This window comes from Vombatus ursinus, unplaced genomic scaffold, assembly GCF_900497805.2.
Source record: "Vombatus ursinus unplaced genomic scaffold, bare-nosed wombat genome assembly UNPS02012156.1, whole genome shotgun sequence".
In the NCBI taxonomy this organism is placed as follows: Eukaryota; Metazoa; Chordata; class Mammalia; order Diprotodontia; family Vombatidae; genus Vombatus; species Vombatus ursinus.
The window spans coordinates 3448624-3473960 of NW_020951934.1; the positions used below are offsets into that span (position 1 = coordinate 3448624).

Below are 25337 nucleotides of genomic sequence, written 5' to 3' on the forward strand. Positions count from 1 at the left end.
CTTTGAGGGCATTGTTTTTTACCTTTCTTTGTATCTCTAGAATTTAGCACAGTGCCTGGCACATAGTAGGCGCCTAATAAATTCTTGTTAACTTCACTTCCCTCTCTCTGTCTCTCTCTCTCTCTCTCTGCTTCATGTCAGAAGTAAGACATGAGTTAATACTTGAAGGAACTCAGGGATTCTAAGAAAAGGTGGCTGGGCACCATGGAGGAGAGCAGGACTTAATCTCCAGTGAAAGGAAGTGAAATCCTTCCTGTGACATTTACTACTTGTTTGGTGAAAGTCATCTCACTCCTCAGAAGCAGTTTCCTCATCTGTAACAAGAACAATCATAGTCCTCTCCAGGATTGTTGTGAGAATTAAATAAGCAACTGCGTGTAACACACTCTGCAAACTTTAAACGTTATGTAAGTATCAGCTGTTCTGTTATTAAGAGGAGATGAGGAGGGAAGGGGGCGTGTTCAGTTGAGGACAGCCTTCAACAGCAAGGAGATGGAGGAAATGTCAAGCTTAGGAGCTAGTGAAGAGGCCAATCTAACTGTGATGTCAAGTTCATGAAAGGGGTTAATACAAAATCAGTCTGGAAAGGTGGGTGAGAATGAGATTGTACAGAGTTTTAAATGCCAGCGTGGGCTTCGCTCCATCCCCACATTGATGTCTCATCTACATCTCAAACTCAACATGTCAAAAAACCAATTCATCATCATCCCCCTAAGCTGACATCTCCTCCAAATGTCTCTATTTCTGTGGAGGGTAGCATCATCATTCCAGTCACCCAAGTCTGCCATTTCAATTCATCCTTTATTCTTTTCTCTCACTCATTCCCTGAATCAGTAAGATGTCAAGTGTCTCCACAACAGCTGCTGTTATCTGTCCCCTTTGCTCCATTTATAGGACTCCCCCCAGTTCAGTTCCTCACCCCTTCTTGCCTAAACTATTTCAACAACTTCTTAATCAGTCTTTCTGACTTCAGTCTCTCATCACTTCAGCTCATCCTCTACCCAGCTAAAAATTAATATTCCCAATATATCAGTCTGACCATGACGTTCTTTTGCTCAACAAGTTTCAAAGGTTACCTACTACCTCTAGGACAAAATGCAAACTTATCAGTCTGGAAGACTCTTAATAATCTGGCTCCCACCTATCTTTCTAAACTAATTTCATACTACTCACCTTCAAACAATCTAATGTTCCAGACAAATAGACTACTGTTTTCTGAGCTTAACATTCTTATTTTTTGCACAAGCTATGTATTATGCCTGGAATGTACTCCTTCCTATTAGATTTCCTAGGTTCCTTTACTGTGTCACATTCTTTCTACACTCTTTTAAAAAAAATTATTATTTATTTTAGCATTCTTTTCTTTTTTAAGTTTTGAGTTCCAAATTCTCTCCCTCCCTCCCTCCCATACTTTCCTCCACCCACTGACAAGGCAAACAATAAGATATCAATTATATATGTGAAATCGTGCAAAGCATATCTTCTATACTTTGAAGCATTTCTTCCATTCTCTTAAGAAACACATAATTCTTCATGATGAGCTGGTGGAGTTACAGGCAGACCTCCAGTCTTTTTATCCTTCCTCCAGCAAGGAGATTACCCTACTTTTTGTATATACACAGTTGTCACTTAGCCCTGATAGAAACACAGTAGCACAACCTCTGCCGATCACTTTTCTGTACTTGCTGTAACCAAGATCCCCAATTGTTTTTGGCTGGGGCTTCTAAATGCTAGGTCTGTTTGATGCAATGGAGGATAGGCTATCTTAAGTTTCTACATGGTTTCTTCCCACTGTTTTCCAAGGCTTTCCAGACGTTTCTGAACTTACCTGGCAAAACTTACTCAGGTTCTTTTGGACTGCAATTAGCATATTTTTGCAACAGCTTAACACAAATAGTAACTACCTTAAGCTGCTCATTGTGAGAAACTCTTCTGGAAATCTAACTTCCAGCCACTGTTTGTTTCTTCTTGTCTCTTCTGTAATGGCTGATCAAACATCAGAGGTTGTCTGCCCATGTTTTCTATACATGACTTGGTCTGTGTAGGTACTCACTCCTTTGTTTCACAACTACCTTATGCAGCCGGATGGCCAATATATGTGGCTGGTCTATCAATACATAAATACTGATCAGGCATCTCAAATGAACAATAACCTGGTCCTAGAATTGAACAGGAAAAAGAAAACTGAATTACTTTTGGGAATACACACAGGTTTTTTAATGACCGCCAAAGCTTCTTTGAAGTTTTGAAACAAAGGCTCATATTTTTAATAGCAATATTCTGTAAGTGATAATAAACAGCTGAAAGTCATGGAACACCAAATACTCAAAACTAAAGGTCACTGAAAAAGCAATGGAAAAATTGTATGGTGGGCACACGTAGGCTGAAAAATCTTATAGACAAGACATCACCCAGAAAAAGGAGAACATGAAAACGTATTACTAGAAAAAAAAACAGAGATCAGTCCAACAGAAGGAGTGAGTGATGATCCAAATGCTCCACTGGTATCAACACAATGTCAACAGATCTAGAGGAAGGCTCCCAGTATTCTCGGGGGAACCTGGGGTGGATTTTCAGCAGGATATGGACAAGAATAGCACAGAATGATCAGGGATTAATGGGATGTGATCTACATTTTTGCAGGGAGTACTCCCAATGTTGAAATCACAGATCCATTAAAGCATCAAAGAAGGGACTTCCACCACCCATGTGCATCATTTGCCTGTCATGTCTTAATAAAAAGTCTATGGTTTTTTTAAAGGCAATTGGGGTTAAATGACTTGCCCAGGGTCACACAGCTAAATTAAAAAGTCTTCTTGAACAGCTGTATCTAACATTCTGGTGATGAGCCAGACTGAGCTCCAAACTGAGTTCCCTCCTTGCATTAAGTGACATCTGATTTTTCTCCCAGTGACAGCCCATTCCTCAAAGTTTTCTGAAAGTTACTCCTCCAGATGCATGAGAGGCTTGGAGGGATCTGTGTATTAGCGTCTCTTACTTTGATGTGTATGCCATCTAATTATACCATGATTCCCCATCCCCCCCTTATCAATTCTATCATTCTTTAAGATATTCTCTCCCTTTCTTTATTAATAAAAGCACCTAGTTCACTTCCCTCTCTACACTACACCTTCGTTCTCACACATATGTATGTGTATGTGTACGTGTGTGTGTGTGTGCATACGCGCTGTCAAACACCTTGATTCTAAAACTCCTCTTTAATATGTTTTTGTCACACCTGAGACCACCTGGAACTCTAATGACTTCAAGATACTGGATACTAAAATTTCCTTCTACCACTCCTGCTCCCTCCCCCCATCTGGACCTGATTTTTTTCTCCATCCTGACCTCTAGCTCCTTGACTTCTATATTTTCCCAAGGAATTCTGGCTTCTTCACCTGCTTCCTTACCCAACCTGAAACCCATGGTCAGCCACTACAATAATTCATTACTACTACTCTAGAATGCTTTGAACACTTGAAATTCTCACCCAACTCACACTGAGTACTGGCAACTGTCACCATCTGTTTTCTATATTCTTTCATTCCCCTCCTGTCTCTGCTCCTGGCTTCTAGACTTCCAAACTATGCTGGCTCATCCTGGAACTTCCCTTAGCACCTGAGTTCTCCTCCTCCCTAGAACATCCAATGACCCTACAGTATTCGCAATATGAAAAATTCCTCTTTGAGACTGCTCCCTTCTCAACCTGGTGAGGTCCTCCTGCAGCCGCCATTTTGGAAAGTGGCCCAGGATGACTTTCATCCCCTCCTGGCCCTGTACCGGGCTTCTGACATCACATTTGATCCTCACAACAATCCTGTAAGCCAGGGGCTATTCCTATTTTACAACCTCGGGCTACACAACTAGCTAGTATGGAAGACAGGATTTGAACTCGAGTGTTCCTGACTCCAAGTCTAGTGCTTCTAGTGCTCTATCCATTATGTCAGCTAGCAAAGTCTGCAGTGGTAGAACTTCAGACAAAGCTAAAAAGGAACCCAGAACAAAATTAATTTATTTGATAATCTAAAAGATTTTGCCATGTTAAATGCTCAAAGTTTTTACCTAAAGATTTACTACTTAGGGTTTAATTATTTGTGTTTGTTTATGGACATTAAATTTATTTAAAAAAAATTTTTTTAAAAAGAATGACCATTGCTTGACTTGCTCTGGGCTCTCACTGATGCCTAGTAATTATTTCACTAAAATTTTCCTGATCTCATTTCTCACAGAAAATTTTATAAACCTTTTCCACACCACTCAAACCCTGTTCTGTCCACTATCTGTCTGTCAGTCAATAAAACATTTATTAAGCACCTACTATGTGCCAGGCACTGTGCTAAGCACCAGCAATACAAAGAAAGGCCAAAGACAGTACCTGTCCTCAAGGAACTCACATTCTAATGGGGGAAACAATGTTGAAAGACTCAAGAACTGTGATTAATGTAATAACAAACCATGCTTACAAAGAACAAAAGATGTCCTCTTAATGAGAGGTGATGGAATATATAAAATATAAATATATAAAATATTGCATGTGGCCAATGTGAGAAGTTTCTTTGCTCAACTAAGCATATTTTTTATGAGAGGATCCCCACCACCACCACCATATCCTTGGCGGGGGGGTGGGGGGGTGTAAATGGTTGTTAATTTATTTTAAAAAATAAACAAGGTGGGGCAGCTAAGTGGTGTAGTGGATAGAGCTCCTGCCTTGGAGTCATGAGGACCTGAGTTCAAATCTGGCCTCAGACACTTGACACTTACTAGCTGTGTGACCCTGGGCAAGTCACTTAACCCCGATTGCCTCACCAAAAAGCAAAAACAAAAACAAAAAAATAAAATAAAATAAACGGGAAAAAAGCAATCTCACAGGGAAGGTAAGTATTAGCAACAGTAGGGAACATGATATGGGTCAGGAAAGGCCTTCTGGAGTTGGGATCTGAGCTACGTCTGAAAGGAAGGCAGGGAAAATAAAAAGCTAAGTTGAGAAGGCAGAGTATTTCAAGCATGAGAAACAGTTCATGTAAAGGCACAGAGTCAAGAGATGGACTATCATGTGTGAGGAACATCAGGTAGGACAGTGACACTGAATGGAGAGGAGTGAAGTGTAGGAACTAGAAAGGCAGAAAGTGGCCAGGTTTAGAAAGGCTTTTATATTTATCAAACACAGGATTTTATATTTGATCCTGGAAATGAATGAGAGCCAATGGAGTTTAATGATTAGAGGAGCGAGGGGGTCAGCTGAGTAGAGGATGGACTGGGATAGGGAGAGATTTGAAGAGAGACCAACCAGCAGGTCGCTGCAATAGTCTAGACATTCCAATGAGATTTGGCAGTGGATTGGACATGTGGGTTGTGAGTCTGAGGAGCTGAGGATGTCACTTAGGTTATGTGTCTGAGTGACTGGGAGGCTGATGATGCCCTTGACAATAATAGAAAAATTAAGAAGAGTGTAGGGTGCGGGCATTAAGATAATTAGTTTTCTTTTGGATATGATTAAGTTTGAGATGCCTATGGGACATCCGGTTTCAAATAAGTAACAAGGAGTTGGTAATATAAACCTGGAGCTTAGAAGAGAGGTTACGACTGGATATACAGATCTGAGAATCATTTGCATAGAAATAATAACTGAACCTATGGAAGATGATGAAATCATTAAGCAACACAGGGAGGGAAAAGAAGCCAGGAAAAGTCTGGGGGATAGCCACATTTAGTGGGTATGACATGGATGAAGATCCAACAAAGGAGACTGAGAAGGAGTAGACAGACAGGCAGGATAACCAAGACAGAACAACGTCATGAAGACCTAGAGAGGGAAAGAGTATCCAGGAGATCAATAGTTTCAAAGGCTTTAGAAGGGTTAAGAAGGACAAGAATTGAGAAAAGGCCATTAGAGTTGGCAATTAAGAAATGATTGGTAATTATAGAGAATTGTTAGAATAGAGAACAGAGAAAAGTATTGGTTGAATGATAAGTTTGGAAGCCAGATTTCAGAGGGTTTGGAATCAATTGAGAGGAAGAAAGTGGAAACACTGAGTGTAGGCAGCTTTCTCAAGGAATTTAGCTGACAGGACAGTACAGATATAAAACAAAAGCTAGAGGAGATGGTAGAACGAAGAGTGTGTTTTTTAAGAATGTGGGATACATGGAAGCAGCAAGAAAGGAGCCAATGGACAAAGGGAGATTGAAGATTAAAGGAAAAGAATAGAGATGATAGTAGGGGCAATCTGACAGAAAAGATGGGAGGGGATGGGTTCAAGAGTACATGTTGAGGGGTTTGCCTTATCAAGGAGAAAGCCCACCTTTTCATCACAGACAGGAGTGAGGGAGACAGAAGGAAGATGCCTGAGAAATGTGAGATAAGGAGGGAAAAGAAAAAGAGCTATCAGTGAATGGCCTCAATTTTTTCAGGGAAATATAAGACAGGTCCTCAGCTAAGAGGAAGGGATTGGGGGTACAGTGACTTAAGAAGGGATGAAATGGTTTGAAACAGACCCTGTGGTAAGTAAAGAGAAAGGCAAGTAAGAGATTGTCGTGTTGCACTGAAGGCCCAATTGAAATTATATAACACGAATTTATAGTGGATTCGCTCAGCACGGTTTCGTGATTTTCTCCAGCTCCACTTGACAGAAAATGAATAGGAGTGAAGGAGTCAAATGGAGGGAACAATCCAGGATTGGGGTTGGGCAAAATGTGACTGGAGCCAGAACAAGGGGGTTCTAGAGCAGAGGTAGAATTGTAGAGCTGAATTGGGTCAACAACGAGTCAGTACAAGAAAGAGAGGACTAGTATCCTGAGAAAGTACTTTGGTGTTCAAGGAATGGAGATTGCTGTAAAGATAAAAAATGGGGTAGAAGTCACAAGGCATAAGGAAAGACAGAATGAAAAAATATTATGATCAGACAAAGGAATTTTGTAGTTCAAGAACAAGAAAATGGACCACTTGTGGATAATAGCAAGATCAAAGCTATGGCATCTCTATGTGCAGTTCAGGTGGAGTTGGGGAGCAGGTCATAAGAAGTGAGTAGACTGAGGGACTGGGAAATTAGGATATTTCAGAGAGCATCAATATGTATGTTGAAGTGTCCTAGTATGAGTGATAAAGAAGCTTATGAGTCAGGCACTAAACAAGAAAGGAAAGAGAATGTCCTAGTGGGCTATAAATCACAACTATCAGAATCCTGATTGAGTTAATTAATTTGGACTGAATGAACCTCAAAGGAGAAGAGATTGCTGAATGATGGTGGTAGAAGGAGAGTCTGGAAGTGGCACTGGGGAGACAAGTAGAGATGTCCCACTGTGGCCCTAAAGGCAATGGGACTGTGCACTGGGTATGAGTAAAAATATAATCACTGGGGGCAGCTAGGTGGCGCAGTGGATAGAGCACAGGCCCTGAAGTGAGGAGGACCTGAGTTCAAATTCGGCCTCAGACCAAACACTTGACACATACGCTAGAAACGGTGACCAAGGTCTGGTTCCCTGGCACAGCCACCAGCACAGTGGAGAAGATACTGGGGAAGACAGTCTAGAGGCAAGTGGCTGGGTCTAGTCCTAGGGAAGACCACAGTGGTGCTAGAGAAAGTCCTACAAACCAGGAAGTACTGAACAAGGCCCTGAGGCAAAGAGCCATGGCTTCTAGTTCTGCTTTTGCCTTCTGGGGCCAAAAGGAACAAGTCTAATCATTCCTTCTTTCACCTGACATCTCCTCATATACTTAAAGATAGTTATCACGCCCCTTCTTGAATATTCTTATTACCTGGCTAAATATCCCTCATTACTTCAACAGATCCTTTTATGGCATGGACTCATCTTCTTTCATCATCTTAGTTGTTAGCCTTTAAACATTCTCCAGTTTACTAATGGTCTTCCTAAAATGTGGAAACTCAATACTCTAGAAATGGTTTGACTAAAGCAGGGTACAGTAGTCCTATCACCTCCTTATTCCTGCAAGTGAGGCCTCTCTTCATACAGCCCAAAATTAAATTAGTTTTTTGTTTGTTTGTTTGTTTTTGCTTTTTTTTTTTTTTTTTTTTTTTGGTTAGGCAATGGGGTTAAGTGACTTGCCCAGAGCCACACAGCTAGTGAATGTTATGTGTCTGAGGCCAGATTTGAACTCAGGTCCTCCTGACTTCAGGGCTGGTGCTCTATCCACTACACCACCTAGCTGTCCCTCAAATTAGTTTTTTGCCTGTCACTGAATTAATGACCCATATCAAACTCGCAATTCACCAAAATCTCCATTTTTTTCCATACGATGTTGCTATACCACGCCTCTCCCAGTCCCGTACTTGTAAAGTTGATTTTTTTAAAAACCAAAGAGTAAGACATTACATTTAGCCCTATTACATTTCACGTTAGTAGATTTGGCTTAATGTTCTATCCTGTCATATCCTTTTTGGATTCTGGCTCCACCATCCAGTGTTAGCTTTCCCTCCCAGCTTTTCTTTATTTACACATATGAAAAGCATACCATCTACACCTTTAACCAAGTCACTAAGAAAAATGTTAAAATGTCCAAAACCAAAGTCATCATCTTTTCCTCAGTCCAGTTCCTCATAATGATTTCCTTAATTTTTGTTAATGGTACCATCATTTTCCTAGTCCCCTAAGCTCAAAACCTTAACCTGATCTGATTCCTACCTCTCTTTCCCATCCCTAATCTAAGTCCTTCCAATTTTATCTACTTCTTGTCACTCACAAAATCTCCTATTTTCCACACGTGTTGGTGCCAGTTCAACTCAAATATTTATTAAGCACATAACTACATGCAAAGCATTTCCCCAAATACCAACTTTAATACATGTCTTCAAAACACCACTCTAATTCACGTTCTTAATCCCTTCCACCTGAGATTCTGTGCATAATTGTCAGCTGACTGCTACTGCCTCCTAACCAGTCTGCTCCTGGTCTAATCCATACCATACATGTTTGCCAGACTAATCCACTTATTACTTGGATCTGATGATATCATTCCACTACTCAATCAAGTCTAAAATTCTTAGCCGGACATTCAAGGCCTGTTAGAACCTGATGCCAAACTACAATTCTACCCTTAACACTCAGTATTCTGTCTCTGGGCCAAGCTAGGAGACTTTCCTCTCCTCTCCTCCTTGCTCATGTTGTTCTCTACATCCACAATGTCTAGTCTCATCCCATCTCTCTCATCTCATTAAACACTACCCATATTTCAAAGACCACTTTAAATTCCATTTCCTTTGGGAAGCATTTCCTAGATCTCACGTTTTTCAGATCTCACACAACAATTTGTCCCTTTCTCATGCACTTATGTTCTAATTTACATCACAATTATTTGTGTATATCTCTTAGCCCCCTGCTGCATTACAAGTTTCTTGAAGGTAAGGACTGTGCTTCATTTACTTATTATCCCCAGTGCCTGCCACAGTGCTCTGTACAAAGTAGGTGTTTAATAAATATTTTAACAGCTGAATTTATTGAATGATCCAATTTACTTCTCTTACATCAAATATACTTTTGATCTGCTTTAATGGGAAACATTTCTCATACTATTCTAGCTGATTCAAAGAATAGAGAGGTAAGAATTCAATCTAATTTATGTGCAAGTAGATTAGTGTAGATAGGAATTATGAGACTTCTTAATGACAGAATGCCTGAGCAAGGACAATGTTAAACATCATGGCATGCTACAAAACCAGGATTGCTCAAGTATCATTTGCTTTGTTTTGATAAGATACGCATAAGATGACAAAGCACGTGTTACTGTGCTCATAATGTTTGCTAAGGTGTGTTTTGGCAGGTGAAAAGCCTAGGGCTGGTTGCCAACAACCACTGGAAGTGTGTAATTACACACCAGCACGTGTCCTGAAGCATCTTGTTGTGACTACTTTGCTTTGTTTTAAATATTAACAAAGAAAAAAACATTTAGAAACCTCTTACCCAAATCCCTGCATCTGTAGAGATGCCAACCTTTAATTACCAATGATTGCTGCCTCCATATTTGGTTTCTCAATGCAATAACTAAGGCCATAGAAATGTTCCTAATTAATTCAAAATGTTCCTAAGTTCAAAAACAAGAACGGGGAGGCAAAGATAAAAATTTTAAGTTCTGGTCAATGGGGTAATAATAAAACTATACAATTCTAAGCACTTTCACATGTATCATCTTACTTGATCCTAACAACAACCCTGTGAAGTAAGTGGGCAGGGATTCCCATTTTATAGATCAGAAACCAGGTCCTCAGAGCAGTTAAGGGAAATGCCCAAAGTCAAATAAATAATAGGTATTAGAGCCAGAATTAAAACTCAGGTCTTTGGCTTTCCAAATCTGGGGCACTTTTCACCCCAACATACTATCTTTCTGGCTAAAGGGATAGGGATCCATCCAATGGGAAAAGGGCTTTCCTAGAATGAACTAAACTAAAGGAATGAAATAAACTCTCCCCAAACTAAAAGAGCCGGGGGAAATATTTCTTGTATTTCATTTTTACAAATTTTAACCAGATACACAAGAACAAGTTGTGAGTTGAATTACATTAACAGTGGTTATAAAGACACACAAAAAAAATGGGTTGGAATAAAAATGCTGAAGAAATACCTCATCACCCTTTCTGCCATCACTTAGCTAGCAATAAAAAAACCACAGCAGAGCAGAAGTGAACAGATTTGGGGGGAGGATTAGCAAAAAGGCCTTCAAATCTATATTTTGACCATTAGGTCAAGTAGGCAGCATGAGGAAATACAGAGAAGATGACACCTGAGAAAATTTAAAATTTCAGTCGAAATTCTAAGCAAAGAATGTAGACACTGGCTTCAGTAAAGACTACGTTATGTACCTTTCTAGTGAGCGCAACACAAGAAGGTGGGAAGTGAATCAATAGCCAAAAATGATTTAGCTTACCCCCCTTCCTCCCCCAAAATACTACTAACTACCACTAGCCCAGATGGAAAAGAGTTTTGCATGTTCCTTAACTCTAAAGAGCAATATGACCACAATAAAAAAGGCCTTTTCATTCCCCTCTAACAAACTTGCCCCTCCTCTGTGCTCCCCGCAAAGAGTAACATCATCCCCAATTCTATTCAGATATTTATGAAGAGCCTATCATATACAAAGCATTGTGGCAGCAAGAGCAGAAACAGTAAGATGTACAATATGGGATACAGACCCTACTGTCAAGGAGCCTAAATTGGAGCTGCCAGAGATGTTGCATAAACAAAGAAGCACCAGCTAAGGTCATGGTTTTCTTCTTTCCTGCTTAGATATTCCCTACTTTTTGCAACAAATAGTTTCTGGAAACCAAATTCCCGAAAACGGTCAAACCCCCTCCCCCATTCTGAAGAGTCACTTTAAAGTTATTTCTTTTTTTGTGATTGATATCCCCAAATTGAGAATGTTGCTAACTGGATTTTTCCAAAGGGTTACTGAAGATATATCAAGGCAGTGAAAATGAAATATAGGTGACGTACTATTTTAAAGCACTATTGGAGGATAGTTCTGTTGGAAAAATAGATAAGCAAAATTGTGTTGGGGAAAAAGGGAAGACTGCTCATAAATCATAATGTGTAAGTTTATTACTCAAGTCTGAATTCATTTCCACCAGAGGAAGTATATTGATTCCAGTCTCTCCTGCAGTTTCACCTCTCTGCTTCAACCTCTACCTTACTCTTCATTATCCAAAAGGTACCCTGCCACCCAGAACAGTAAGATTTCAAGCACCAATCTTTTCTTTCCCAGATGTGCCCTAGCTCATACCTTTGTCCTGAGCTATGTAAAAGAGAACATATCATTCTAAACCTTGCTATGTGCCATGTCTCGGCTGTGGGACATACAGAAATCCTAAATTTCCTCTAACTGCTCCTCATTTCCTCTTTCTGAATAGCTGGAAACAGCTAGTTCCTTGCTTTAGAGCTCTAAGGAAGAGTTCCTTCATTATCACCCTCACAAGCCATCTCACCTGCTATCTTGATGTTCAGATTGGCGTCCAGAAGCAGGTTTTCTGCTTTCAAGTCCCTATGAACAATATTCCGGCAGTGGCAGAAATGGACAGCAGCCACAATCTGCTTGAACTTCCGACGAGCTTCTTTCTCTGCCATTCTACCATGGGCAACCAAGTGATCTGTAAAGAAGAAAAAGGTCTCTTTTCATTTTGGGAGCTGCGACAGTTTCTCCACTTGAGTGGGTTTGGAAGAGGGACTCCCATCCAAATTTAAAAGAATGAATCTTACAAAAGTCATGGTTAGAGAAAGCACCAGACTTTTCCTTTTCTAAAAAACCAAACCTACGGTTTCCTATGTGGAGAGAACTTCCAGCAAAAAACTTCTAACAAAGCCAATCAATACTTGCTCCACAAATTTCAGTATTAGAGATTTGCCTGTGGCACTGAGAGGTTAAGTGGTCTTCTCAGCATCATAAAAGCAACATGCATCAAGTTAGGACTTGAACCCAAGTCTCCTTGGCTCCAGGGCCATCTCTCTATCCTTTACATCACACTGCTTCTCAGTTTGTTCCTAGATAGGTAGCTCTATTAGGACAGAGTTCTGATGTATATAAAGATATTTCTTTCAGACATCATAAAATTAAACACTTTCTCTTTCATGTCCTGGGGTAAAAGATTTCATATGCATAGGGGGTGTGTGTGTGTGTGCGCGCGCGCGTGCGTGTGTGTGTGTAGGAAGATCCCGGTGTGAAAGGATATATATATATTATTATTATATATGATATAAAGGACACACACACACACACACACATCTCTGTGCTAAAGGATGAGTCAAATAATGAGCCAAAATAATCAATTTAGTGAAGAGATGTACAACAGAAAAGAAAATTGCAAAGAAAATACTGTAGTCAGTTCTGCTATAATGCAACATATGCATTTCCAAAAAGCAGTACAACATACAAAATTGCACAACAAAAAAACCACAAGGCTTCTGGGAAAAATGGGTTTTGGGATATATGCTCAAAAACTTCATCAGTGACACAAAAACAATAGAAACCTAATAAAAATAGTAGCATATTTTTATAAATGTTAAATGGTTAAGAAATACATAAATGCTACAATAAATAGTGTCAATGTCCATGTCTCAGGCTGCTGCTCCAGGCCCTGGAGCTGGCAAAGTATTATATAAGTTGGGTGAGCTGCAACCATGGTAGAAGGTGTACTGGGGTAGAGGAGGGATTAGGAATGTACTGCATGCACATAGAGGAAGAAGGACAGACAATCCTTTTCTACCCAGAGCTCCTACTATCCCACAAAATGTACAATAAATATGGCCCTTTACTCAAGGTAATGGGCCTTGAAAGGGTTGCAGCTTGTGAATTATTGTAAAGTGGTACAGTTTTCTGCATTCTCACTGCTTCTTGCAGAAGAAATTATACACAAACAGACTGAAATTTGTCTTATACTCAAAATGTTCCCTAATAAATACATCAATCATGTTGGAACGAATTTATGTTTTCAAAACAAGTGTTATGGCAGAACTGACTATATTTGATAGAGGACACTTCTTTGGTTGAGGTCTATTCTGACCACCAAAAAGATCTATAGTCCAATAATTAAGATAATTATAAACATATATAACCTGGAGGGAATTGAATTTTTCATATGTGTGCATATATGTACACACATATATACACATACATACACACATATTCCTAGACAGACACAGAGACACACACACACACACACACACACACACACACACACACACACACACACACAAACTGATTGGGGTTTTAAAGCTAGGAAACTATGTCCCTTTTTTTTTTAGAGCGTTAACAGAGAATCAAATATACCTGCTGTTAATTCAGCTACAAGCTTGGTAGATATTTGTAAAGCTCCTTTGTTATCAACTGAAATATTTCAAAAGAGGTTTGCATGCAGTATGTTCTATAATATTACAAAAATGATCCTACTGACCTACAATCACAAGGATTAGGATGTTCACTTGTTTTTCTAACAGTGAGGATGGTTTACTCAAAGCTGTATTCATCTAAACTCACCCTGTGATAATAAATGTCTCCCTTATGACAACAAATAGCATTTACTGATACTTGGTAGCTGAATTTCAGCTATAGCAAATATTCATGAAATAGTTTTTCTCCTGTATCAGGCTTAGCTTAACCTTATTACCATCTAATTCTAACTGAGCCAACTCTATGCAGATAATGACATATAAAATACAGTTGCAAACATAACTGAAAACAAGAAAGTTAATATTTTCAAGATGTATCCATGCAGGTAGAGAAGGACTGGCCCTATGATCTTAATGGTAACAATCCTGGATAGGAAACAACAAATTTAGGTTAGCACCTTCTCTACAACTAAGTCTTAGAGAGGTTTCTAGAGTGCTGACAAATTGGGTGAATTGCCCAGGCTCTTATAGCCAACAAATGTCAGGGAGAAGACTTGAACCCAGGTCTATCTGGCTCTAAGGACACTTTCTTGTGCTGTCTCTCTTATAAAGATGAGTATCCTATTATTAATGTGACCTTGCATTCATGCATCACTAAAATAAGTTACTGAAAAGGAAATATAAAAACATCCATACTATCCTAGTGTTTACCAAGCACAGAACGCAGCGTTTAAAAAAAATTTTTTTTTAATTTTTAAAAAAGGGGGTTGGGGCAGGAGAAACCAGGGACATAATGAAAAAAAGTTGATTCAAAATGCATCCTGACCCTAAAGAATATAAAAAACTGGTAGCAGAAATACTGTGTTGGTTGTTGGAATATTATTAACAAATCAACACACTCACAAATGATAATCCATTAAAGAAGGTCTATATAACTCTATCTTACAATGCACATGTCTTAGCACTTTCCCTTTCAAGAGAAATAATCATTTATTGCACCAAATTAACAAGAAAAGAAGAAAAACAAAAAAGTTTCCAGCTTGGTGACCAGAGCAGCAGTTTCTTGAGGAATTGTGGGATGGTGATAAATGGATTCCCCCAATGGGATACTGAAGTTTCTCCTGAGACATGTCTGATAATGCTTCCAACAAAAGAAGAGGCATCTGTGAGCTGTGACACCAAACCAAGCTGTCCAAGAACCCCAAACCCACCTGGAGCCGGACATTCTTTTTCACTTCAAGAAACCATTAACTGTTGCTCTGACCCCTGATTTCCCTTAACCCAAGGCCTAATTATTCTAATCACATGTTTTGGTTGGTAAACTTTTTAATTAAAGATCTTTGAAAAGACAGCTATTCTTGAGGAACATAAAAATAAGCCTTTATGAAGGTTTATCATCAGGAGTTTATTTGGCCAAGCTACCCATTAACTAAAATGCCCAAGTGACAATTGTCTTGCAGTAAATACTAATTACCAGCAGACATCAAAACCTTTCTTGCTTAGGATTTCTTGATTTCTAAAATAATGAGAGAATTTTTTTTTATTTCTTTATGCTTTCTATGTACCTCATCTTCCACAAAGATTGGAAACTTCTCAAAATTGCTACATGGTTCAGTAGCTAGTAACACTCCATCCTTATCTCAATATTGATTCACTGAATAACCTTGGAATAGTCACTAACCCTAACCTGCCTCTTATTCTCAATCTGTTAAACAGAGAGAATAAAGTAAACTATGTTCTATGGTGCAGTTAGAAAATGGAGTACCACCCTGTCTAATTTAATATACTAATAGAGGCAAATTCTAAAAGAATCTTAACAAAAATACACCACACTTAAATAAATAAATTTGATTTTTTTTTTAATGTTTAGGAAGCATTTAAGTGCTTCAAGGTGATCATTCTGAATCTCAATTATCATTCAAGTACAGTGATAGTTAGTAGTGATTTGTGCTTGACAGATTGCTGGGCAAACAGTTTGTACCCCAGGAGCCATGGGTGATATTTATATACCACTTTCCAAATTCTATAATTAAGGTGTTAATTACCAAGTATTAAGAAGAAGTTCTCTCCAGTCAATCTTCAGTGATACAATGCCCAAAATACCTTTGTTTGGGGAAAAGCATTCTTCTCCAAGGATATGACATCATGTTAGTTCAATATTACTTATGTTGTAAGTTATGTCTTCCTTTTTTCAAATCTAGTCACTTCACAATTCATTTGCTTTCTGCCCAAGGCTCCAGCCTGGTGGGTGTTTTAGGAAAGCAAACAGCCTACAGTGGTTTTCAGTTCCAGTTGAAAATGCCCTTTCAGTCGCCCCTTGACAAATGGCTGGTTATATTTATATATATTCTGTAGGCAGGATACAAAAATTCCTCAACTTCAGATATGAAATTTGACTTTTAATGAAGAAAATTCATAGCAGCGGCCCATATTAAAACTTGATACAGAACACAGCAGTTGAAAAAAATTCTGGGGCACTTTCTGGACAGCTTCAGAAGGTAGTTAAAACAATGTTAACTATTGAATACCACTCAATACTGATGGTAATTGTGATAAAAAAATTGTCAGAATAAAAATTGTGAGGACCCTCTGAAGCGTTGGTTTGGCTACTGCAGGCAGATCAGTGGGCTGGTTGAAAGACAGGATAGAAATGCTATTCAATGCCCTAGGTTCAAATTATTATACCCAGAAGTTGTACTTCTTGCTCCCTCTAAGGATTCCAATGGGCCTTCACAGTTCAACACTCAATTAGACATCTGTTCTATAATGCCTATCTCAATAGTGATTTTTTTTGCCATCAATTAACATTTATTTTATAATCACCATTGGTTAAGAACCATAAGATTAAATTTTTTCCACCAGTTTTTCATACTCCCCAAACTAACAATCTTACTAATCAATCAATCAATCGATCAATATACATGAAGCACTTGCTATTTGCCAGACATAGTACAAAGTGCCGGGGATGCAAAAAGAGGCAAGAGACGGTTCTAGTTCTGAAGAGAGATGAAGTTAATAATCAGTCATTTTAAAAATCTCCCAAGTTTTTGTGGCATTTTCAGTCAAATTCCTAACAGAGACGGTCTCAATTTTCTCTATCATTATCTAATCCCTATAAACATTTAAAGAATGAAAGAATGTGAATCCGTTTCTCTACCCCTTTCTCATCATTCATGTCATATAATTTCATTACATATTTTTTCATTACAATTGAAACCTCAGTTAGTGAATGCTATTGAAGATTTGGCATAACTATTATGGGCAAAAAAAAAAAAGTTTACACAAATGACAGGGTCACTCAGTATTTCCCAGATGGACGGAATGCATTTTCATACTCCACTCATACAAGTAAGGTAGTACACAATGGGTATTTTGTCCATGCTGACAGGAGACTGTGAGAGAAAGAAACGCCCTATTGGATAACCAGACTGTTTTCTTTCAAAGAGGTCAAAAAAGTGCAAACAGAAGAGATGTATCAGTGTCAAAGTCATGCCATAAATGGAGTAGTGTGGTACTAGGGAGCTCACTTTATTTCTTAAAATAATTCATTTTTCTACTAGAAACAGTGTCTTGAAAATGAACAGACTGCCACATAGGTCTAATTCGGAGGGGGAGAAGGAGAGTGGAGAATGGTAAAGGAATTACTGCCCATTTTAAACGACAACCTGAAATGAGGATTTTGGTCAATTCCCAGGTAATGACAGCAGGTAGTTCTTTGCTAATCACTTGGTTCTGCCATTTATTCTTTTTTGTACCCATGGAAACAACTTCCTGTTTATCAAACAAATGCTTCTTTCCAGAAGAACAAGGGTGAGGCCAAGGTAACTCAGGCTCCTGGTGAAGTTAAGAAGAATATACTCAGTTGATATCATATTGTCCTTACCATGCATGCCCCATGCTGGCAATGCTGGCACTGCCTAAAGGAAGCTTTGTTGCTCTGCCTTCCTTGCCAAGAAACTCAGCCGCTCCACAGCAGAGCGCTTCATTTGTTGCTGCTTATCTGTGTATCTTTTCACCTCCAGATCCTGATCCTCACTTTCTAAAATTGTCTTCTGGAACCTGAAACCCACAGGTTGTCAACCCTAAATCGATTATTAGCACTCACCACAAGCAGTTTATAATTCAAGGTAATCCAGAGGTTTCAGACTAATGTACCAAATACAAATGGTGTTCTGCTATGTATGAGGCAATACAAATAATTAAAAATTGTTTGAAAAAATCTGTATCTTTTTTTATCTACTTAATTAGAACATTCATTTTATTAAGGGGAGATGACAGTGACATTTAGGGGGGAGGATAGGAATTTATTTGTTGATAGTTAGTAAGAGGCAATGTAGTATAATGGAAAGAACCTAAGACTGAAAGTCATGAGAGATAAGAGTTCAGATCCTGGCTCTGAAACTTATGTTGGAACCATGGGCAAGTAACTCTACCTCTGAGCCTCAGTTTCTTTATCAGTAAAAATGGGGACAATAAAACTTGCAATACCTACCCTTAACGTGCTATATAAATGTGATCCATAATTATGTCATATCACTTTTTTACAATTTTCTCATTCTTTTGGTATCTTTCACTCCCTGTACAATCTTGCAAAATGAAAAATGAGCTCCTCAACACTTCTAAGAAGTGTGCTTCCTCCTGCACAGATTTTCTCTGTATTTTTTCTGATCCAGTTAGTCAGTATTTATTAACTGTTAATTACGTGCCAGGCACTGTGCTAAGCACTGGGCAGACAAAGAAAGGTAAAAACAGGGTCCCTGCCTCACATTCTAATTGGGAAGACAACATGCAAATAATTGTACATACAAGATATATACAGTACACATGGAGGGTAATCTCAAAAGAAGGTACTGGGGTATGGGGGGGTGGCAAACCACCAGGAAAAGCCTTCTACAAAAAGTGGGATTTGAGCTTAGTCTTTTGGGGGGGGGGGGGCTAGGCAATGGGGTTAACTGACTTGCTCAAGGTCACAGAGCTAGTGAGTGTTATGTGTCTGATGCCATATTTGAACTCAGGTCCTCCTGACTCCAGGGCTGGTGCTCTATCCACTGCACCACCTAGCTACTCCCTTGAAATCAGTCTTAAAAGAAGCCAGAGACACCAGAGATGAGTAGAGAGGGAATTCTGGGAATGGTGGACATCCAATGAAGAGGCACCATCAAGACATGTAATGTCTTGTGCAGAGAAGAGCAAGAAGGTCAATGTTGTAAGATCACAGAGGATGTAGAAGGGAGCAAAAATATAATAAGAATGGAAAGGGGCCAGACCTTGAAGGGGTTTAAAAGAAAAAGAAAGCATTACATATCTGATGTAGAGGTACATAGCTTAGCCACTCTTGAGTCTGAGTGCCATTTCTACTTCCTTATTTAATGCCCCCCAGTCCTTATTTCTCTTTTAGGTTCCAATCCAGCACCTATAACTGTCTATTGAATATCTCTACCTGGAAGTTCCATCTGTGTTTAAACTTAACAGGTCCAAGAGAAAACTATTATTTTTCACTGTAAACCCAACCCAAATCCCAACTTTCCTATTCACTTTAAGGGCCTGCCATTCTTCTAGACACCCAAGTTTGCAAACCAAGAGTCATCTTTGATTCTTCATTCTTTTGCCCACCACATCAAAAACATTTCCAAGAATGGTTGATTCTACCTCATTATCTCTCAGATCACTTCTAGATCAAATGACCAAATGAAATGGAGGACTAGATATTTTCTGCAATCCTCATGATCTCTCAAACCTCTCCAAAATTATACACCAGAGATAAAGCAATTTCAGTTGTCTCAGTGGTCTAGGACAACAAGAACCCCAAGAACACAAAAAATTCCATGAACTAAATCTTAATTCAAGCTCACTCAGAACCTTCTCCCCCAACTAGAGGCAGCTAGTTGGCACAGTGGATGGAATGCTGAGTCAGGAAGACCTGATTTCAATTCTGACCTCAGACACTTAGCTGTGTGGCCCTGGGCAAGTCACTTAACCTCTGTTTGCCTCAGTTCTCTCACTTATAAAATGGGAATAACAACAGTACTTACCTAGCAGGATTGTGAGGATCAAATGAGATAATATTTGTAAAGCACTTGGCATAATACCTGGCACATAGCAGGCACTATAAATGCTTATTCCTTCTTTCCCAACTACCCACCATGCTACAACATCAAGGCTGCACAAGATGTCTGGACCCATAGGCTTCAAAAAGAATGCAACCCCACACCCTGAAGCACACACACCCTCAACCCTGCCCCATCTCCTATTCTCCCCAACTGCTCAAGTGCCATGGAGATCTAAACTCCAAACTGCAAAATTTGGTGAGGTCATGACAGCCCAGTGCCCAGCATTCTGTCCTACAACAGTATGGGCATTCTGGTACAGTGGAGAGAGCACTGGATTTGGAATCTGAGGACTTGGATGCTATTGCTATTTAAAATCAGTGTAAAGATGGAAACAGTTAATATTGGAGGGGCAGCAGAAGAACAGGCACACTAATACACAATTGTGCTGTCTGTGAAGTGGTTCAACCATTCTGGAAAGCAGCTTGGAATTTTACTAAGAAATTAGCAAAAATGAAAATGTCTAGACCCTTCAATCCAAAGATCCTACCATAGGCACTTACCCTCAAGAGGTTAAAGACAGAAAAAAAAAGTCTTATGTACACCAAAATATTCACCAAAGCACTTTTTTATAGTACCAAAGGATTGGAAGCTGAGAAGACAACAAACTGATGTGTGAATGATTGAACAGACTGTGGGAAATGAATGTAATGGATAACCATACCATAGGAAATGATAAATATGAAGAATTCAGAAAAGCATAGGAAGACATACATAAATACTGAAGCAGAGTTAAAAAACTGAATTAGGAAAATTGTGTGTGTGTGTGTGTGTGTGTGTGTGTGTGTGTGTGTGTACTTATATCCAGTGTCTAAAAGTTTTAGTGTGGTTTTATGCTTTATGTATATATGTGTATATAAATAATTACATACAATACATGTGGAAAGAACAGAAAGAACAATTCAGTTATAAAATATGTATAATTCATTAATGTGTGTAATTAAAATGACCAAAATTGACCCTTGGAAGAGCTGAAGAAAAAAATGCTCGCTAGAGCTCTCTCTCTCTCTCTCTCCCTCTCTCGTTTTCTCTCTGTCTCTGTCTCTCTCTCTTCCCCTCCCTCCGTCCTTTGCAGAGATGAGGAAGTATGAGTGTGGAACATTTTACATGCTGTCAGACTCAGCTAGATGTTAGTTTTGAACTACTATTTTTATTTCTTTCTTCTCTGTAACAAGGGATGAAGTAGGGGAGGGAAAGGGACATATTTGGGAATAAGGTGATATTAAAAAAAGATATCAGTACAAATTTTAAATGGATATAAAAACTTATACAACCTGGGACAAATCATTTATCTTTTCTGGGCCTCAATTTCTCCAACTGTAAAATGAGAGGGCTGGGTCAAATGATGTCTAAGTCTCTCCTAGTTCTAAATTCTATGTTCTTTTTTTAAATAATTAATTTACTTATTTTTAGTTTTCAACATTCACTTCCATAAGATTTTGAGTTTTAAATTTTCTCCCCCTTTCTCTCCTCCCCCTCCCCAAGACCACGTGCAATCTCATATAGGCTCTACTTATACATTCATATTAAGCATATTTTCACATTATTCATGATGTAAAGAAGTAAATTCTATATTCTTAATCCAACCAAGATCCAACATCTTATAGGATCATAAATTGAGACCTTAGGAGTCATCCAGTCCAACTCTCTCAAGAATGGAACCATGTCGGATCTGTGAAATCTAAAGCCTTAAGGAGTTAAATAACTTGCCCAAGGTCAGTAAGTGAACTGTAGAACAAAGATTGATATCACACTTCTTATGGCAGCTCCCTTTTCAAGTAGACTTTTTCAATGTAGAAGGAGATTTTTGCTCTGATCACTTCAGAAAAAGACTATCAAGGATAGTATAGGCCCAGAAAGATTATGAAGACGATCCATAACACTGGGGCAGGGGTGCGGGAGGAAGGACAGAAGAACCTTGCATGAATGACATTCTGACTTCACTGATGTAATGTGCGTGAGATTTCTTTGATTCCAAAATACCAACGAGTTCTGTTAGGGCACAGGCAGACTGCTTTACTGTTTTTCTCTAGTTCCTACGACATTTTGTTGGTTTCAAATCAAAACAAAGTAAACTGCTTCTTTTTAAGTCTTAAACCGTTGCAGTCTTTACACTAGATGATAAAGATGTGATGGGCAAAAACCACAACATTTCGTGAGTACAAGACAAATGCTAACTGAGATAGAAGATGATTCTGAGAGGCTTTCACTGGTCATTCTAATGCTCGCCAATCATAGTCTGGTTTTGGGTTATCCCTGTTGTCAAAAGTTCCAAACCCTGAGACAGGAAACAGGTTCTGAACACAGTGGCTTCTTCAATTCAAAGGTCAAACTACATATAAGTAATGTGGGTCATTAATGTCTCCAATTACATATTCTCTTACATACAAACCAGTTGCTATAAATAACACTATATTTAAGTATCAGAGATAAGCAACAGGTGAGTTTATGTGAGTAGTAGACTTTTGGAACTCATTCTGGACTTCTTGTCTCCAAGACAAACCAGTTCTTCACTATCTTTAAATGAAGGAACATTTGCTGCGGTGGCCACCACCACCAAGGAATATCTTTTTCTAGTTGAACTATGTGGGGAGATAACTTTCTATTTTTGATAACTTATCAGGGGATTCAAAAGGGCTCTGAGCTTATTCTCTGATAAGGAAAAAAATGAAATGGCAAATAAGACACTAAATTAGGTAGAAGTTAAGTAGATAAGAAATTAAATAGGTATCAAGGAGGAAAGTACTTAATACCTGTTCTTATATACCTGTGACACAAGCCACAAATTTATAAGACTAGAGCTCAGGAGGAAAAAAGTTACATTAAGTACTCCTTTAAGTTATATGTAATGGCCACCAAATAAGTAACATGAAAGATACCATTGATCAAATAAGATTAGATTTAGATTATTTTGATCTTTTTGCCTCATAGTGTCAGTGTAATATGTTAGCTTTTAAAAATTGTGAGATGGCAAGTTTTGGTACTTGTTTTCAATGCTGGTTTAGTTACAGTTGTTGCTGGAAACAGAAATGTAGCAGTCTTTCCACAGTCATCAGTAGCACCCAGCTGGCTAGTGATAGCCTCTAAAGCAGGATGAGAGACAGAGATGCAGGCAAGTGGAAAAAAAAAAATACTAGCCCTTTAAAAATAATTTATCACGGCAGCTAGGTGGAGCACCACCTAGATAGAGCACCAGTCCCGAGATCAGGAGGACCTGAGTTCAAATCTGACCTCAGACACATAATACTTCCTAGCTGTGTGACTCTAGGTAACTCACTTAACCCCAATTGCCTCACTAAAAAAAATTAAATAATAATAATAAAAAATAATAATTTATCATTGAATAACACACCTCCCAAAAGCCTTAACAGCTTTACAAGAACATTCTTTTAATTTTAAAAAATTATGTACTACTAAATTTTTGTACCCTTAGTCAAAAGATAAACTTTTATATTTTCCTCCAGCTTTCAAAGCCTATAAAAAGGCCACATAAATAAATTTAAGTTACCTTAAGTACAGTAAACACTTTCAAGCTGCCAAAGTCTGATGAAACACAATGAAATATAAATTGTGCAAATGATTCTTATATACATCAATTTCTCCCCAAGTATTTTTTACCTAGGACATTAGGATTGTATTTTTCTCTTCCTGGAACCAGCTGTGGTTCTCCTGAATTAAAAATCTGGGTAGAGAAACTGAATTAACCAAAGAGGGTCAAGAAAAAAACCTAGAGAACCTTTGATACCCACAAGAAAATGGTAATCACCAATATGTCTTTGGTGAGTATGTCCACTTTGAAAGTATGTTCACTCTCTTAATACTATAGCAGTCTTAGTAATGTTACCTAGTAGCCCTGTATCTCTTAAAAAGAGATGTATGGATAGCTTATCCAAATAAACTGATCAGGTTACAAAGAGAAGTTTAAAAGTGATTTCAAACACTGAGCAAATGAATTAGCATTTTTTTAAAACGAGGGAGTTTGAAAAGCAGAAAGAAAACAGAATTTTAATGGGTCTTCACAGTAGATTTTATGTGAATGATGAAAAATTGTTCTACAGTGGCATTGAATGTTAATTAAGGTTCTTCATTTCTATAAATAAACCCATAGGGAAAAGCTAGAGAAATATCTTCAATCAACATTTGGGTAGCACAGACATATACTACATCTGAAACTGAATCTCAGTCTTTGGCTATACCATAGGAACAATGTTGATGGCATTAGAAGATACATATTTAAAATGCTCAGAATACAAATGATTAATCATAAACACAAATACTTAAATAAGACTCTAAATCCTTTCATAATAAATTTAAAAACTTTTAGACAGCATTCCTGCTTGCTTGCCACTCAGGAAATATTCTTTTGATAAAACACTAGGGTTTCTGACTCTCAGGTCTTTAATTTGATATATCAAGAGGAATTAGCCTTTGGAAGTTGAAAGTTATTAGCTGAGTGGTAAATGAATTGATCAGTTTCTCATTTTCATTTGTGCCCACATTTCCATGGTCAGCCTTTGATAATATAGAACATGCTGGTAATAAATTATTCCAACGAACTAAAATTTTCAACAGATAAAATGCTTTGTGTACATTACTTTTAACATATTTTTATGCAAAATAATTACTGAGACCAATAGGTTTCTTTCAAAGGCAAAAATGTATTTAAGAACATGTTATGGGACAGAAAGTAAAACATGAATTATGTCAGGAATGCTAAAGCCAGCAAACAAACTGAGACTGGAAATGAATGCTAAGGACAATAAAAAGATTTTATAAATTTAGCTGATGACAAGAAATGGATCAAAAAAGAGACCGAACCAAGACTCAAGGTACAGGGGTACAGGGGATAATAGTTGCCATGGGGATCGGGGAGGAGAGGAAGGTCTAAACTACTTACTTCTTACTATCTTTTTTTTTTATTTTCTAGCAAGGTAAATGATCTTTGGACTACAAAAAATATTTAAAAAAAAAAACACTGGTCGCAGGAAATAGAAACCCAAGATAAGTGATGAGATGATTGGACTGAGCCATGTTCAATAAGTTCAATTAATTAGGACAAGACCAACTATATACTGGGGTTATAAAAGAACTGAAAAATGTGATTGCTGATCAACTGGCAATGAAAGACTATAGAGAATGGAGGAGGTCTTACAGGACCGGACAGGGTAAATGCCCTTGTTTACAAAGTGCAACTGATAGCCTAGTGAGCTTGACTTTTTTTCCTGGCAAATTCTAGCACTTAGAGAGGGATGCAGTGATCAACAAAAACTTCATGATTCACCATGAATAGCTCAATCCAAGCTAAGTAAAATTTCTGTCCAGGGCATGTAGGCTAGCAACCTGGGGGAATGGGGTCATCAAAGAATGACAGAACAGAGCTCGGAAGGGCCTGCGAGTTCATCATCT

The 25337-nt window shown here is 38.4% G+C and overlaps 1 protein-coding gene across 4 annotated transcripts in view; it reads right to left on the reverse strand.

Moving 5' to 3' along the window:
- The window catches only part of SIK3 (SIK family kinase 3), a 281102-nt gene that overhangs the window by 95705 nt on the left and 160060 nt on the right, over positions 1-25337 (reverse strand). For all 4 annotated transcript variants that reach the window (XM_027857479.1, XM_027857478.1, XM_027857477.1 and 1 more), the window contains exon 4: positions 11928-12089. In XM_027857479.1, the coding sequence (XP_027713280.1) occupies positions 11928-12089 (162 nt within the window). The remainder of the gene's footprint in view (positions 1-11927; positions 12090-25337) is intronic.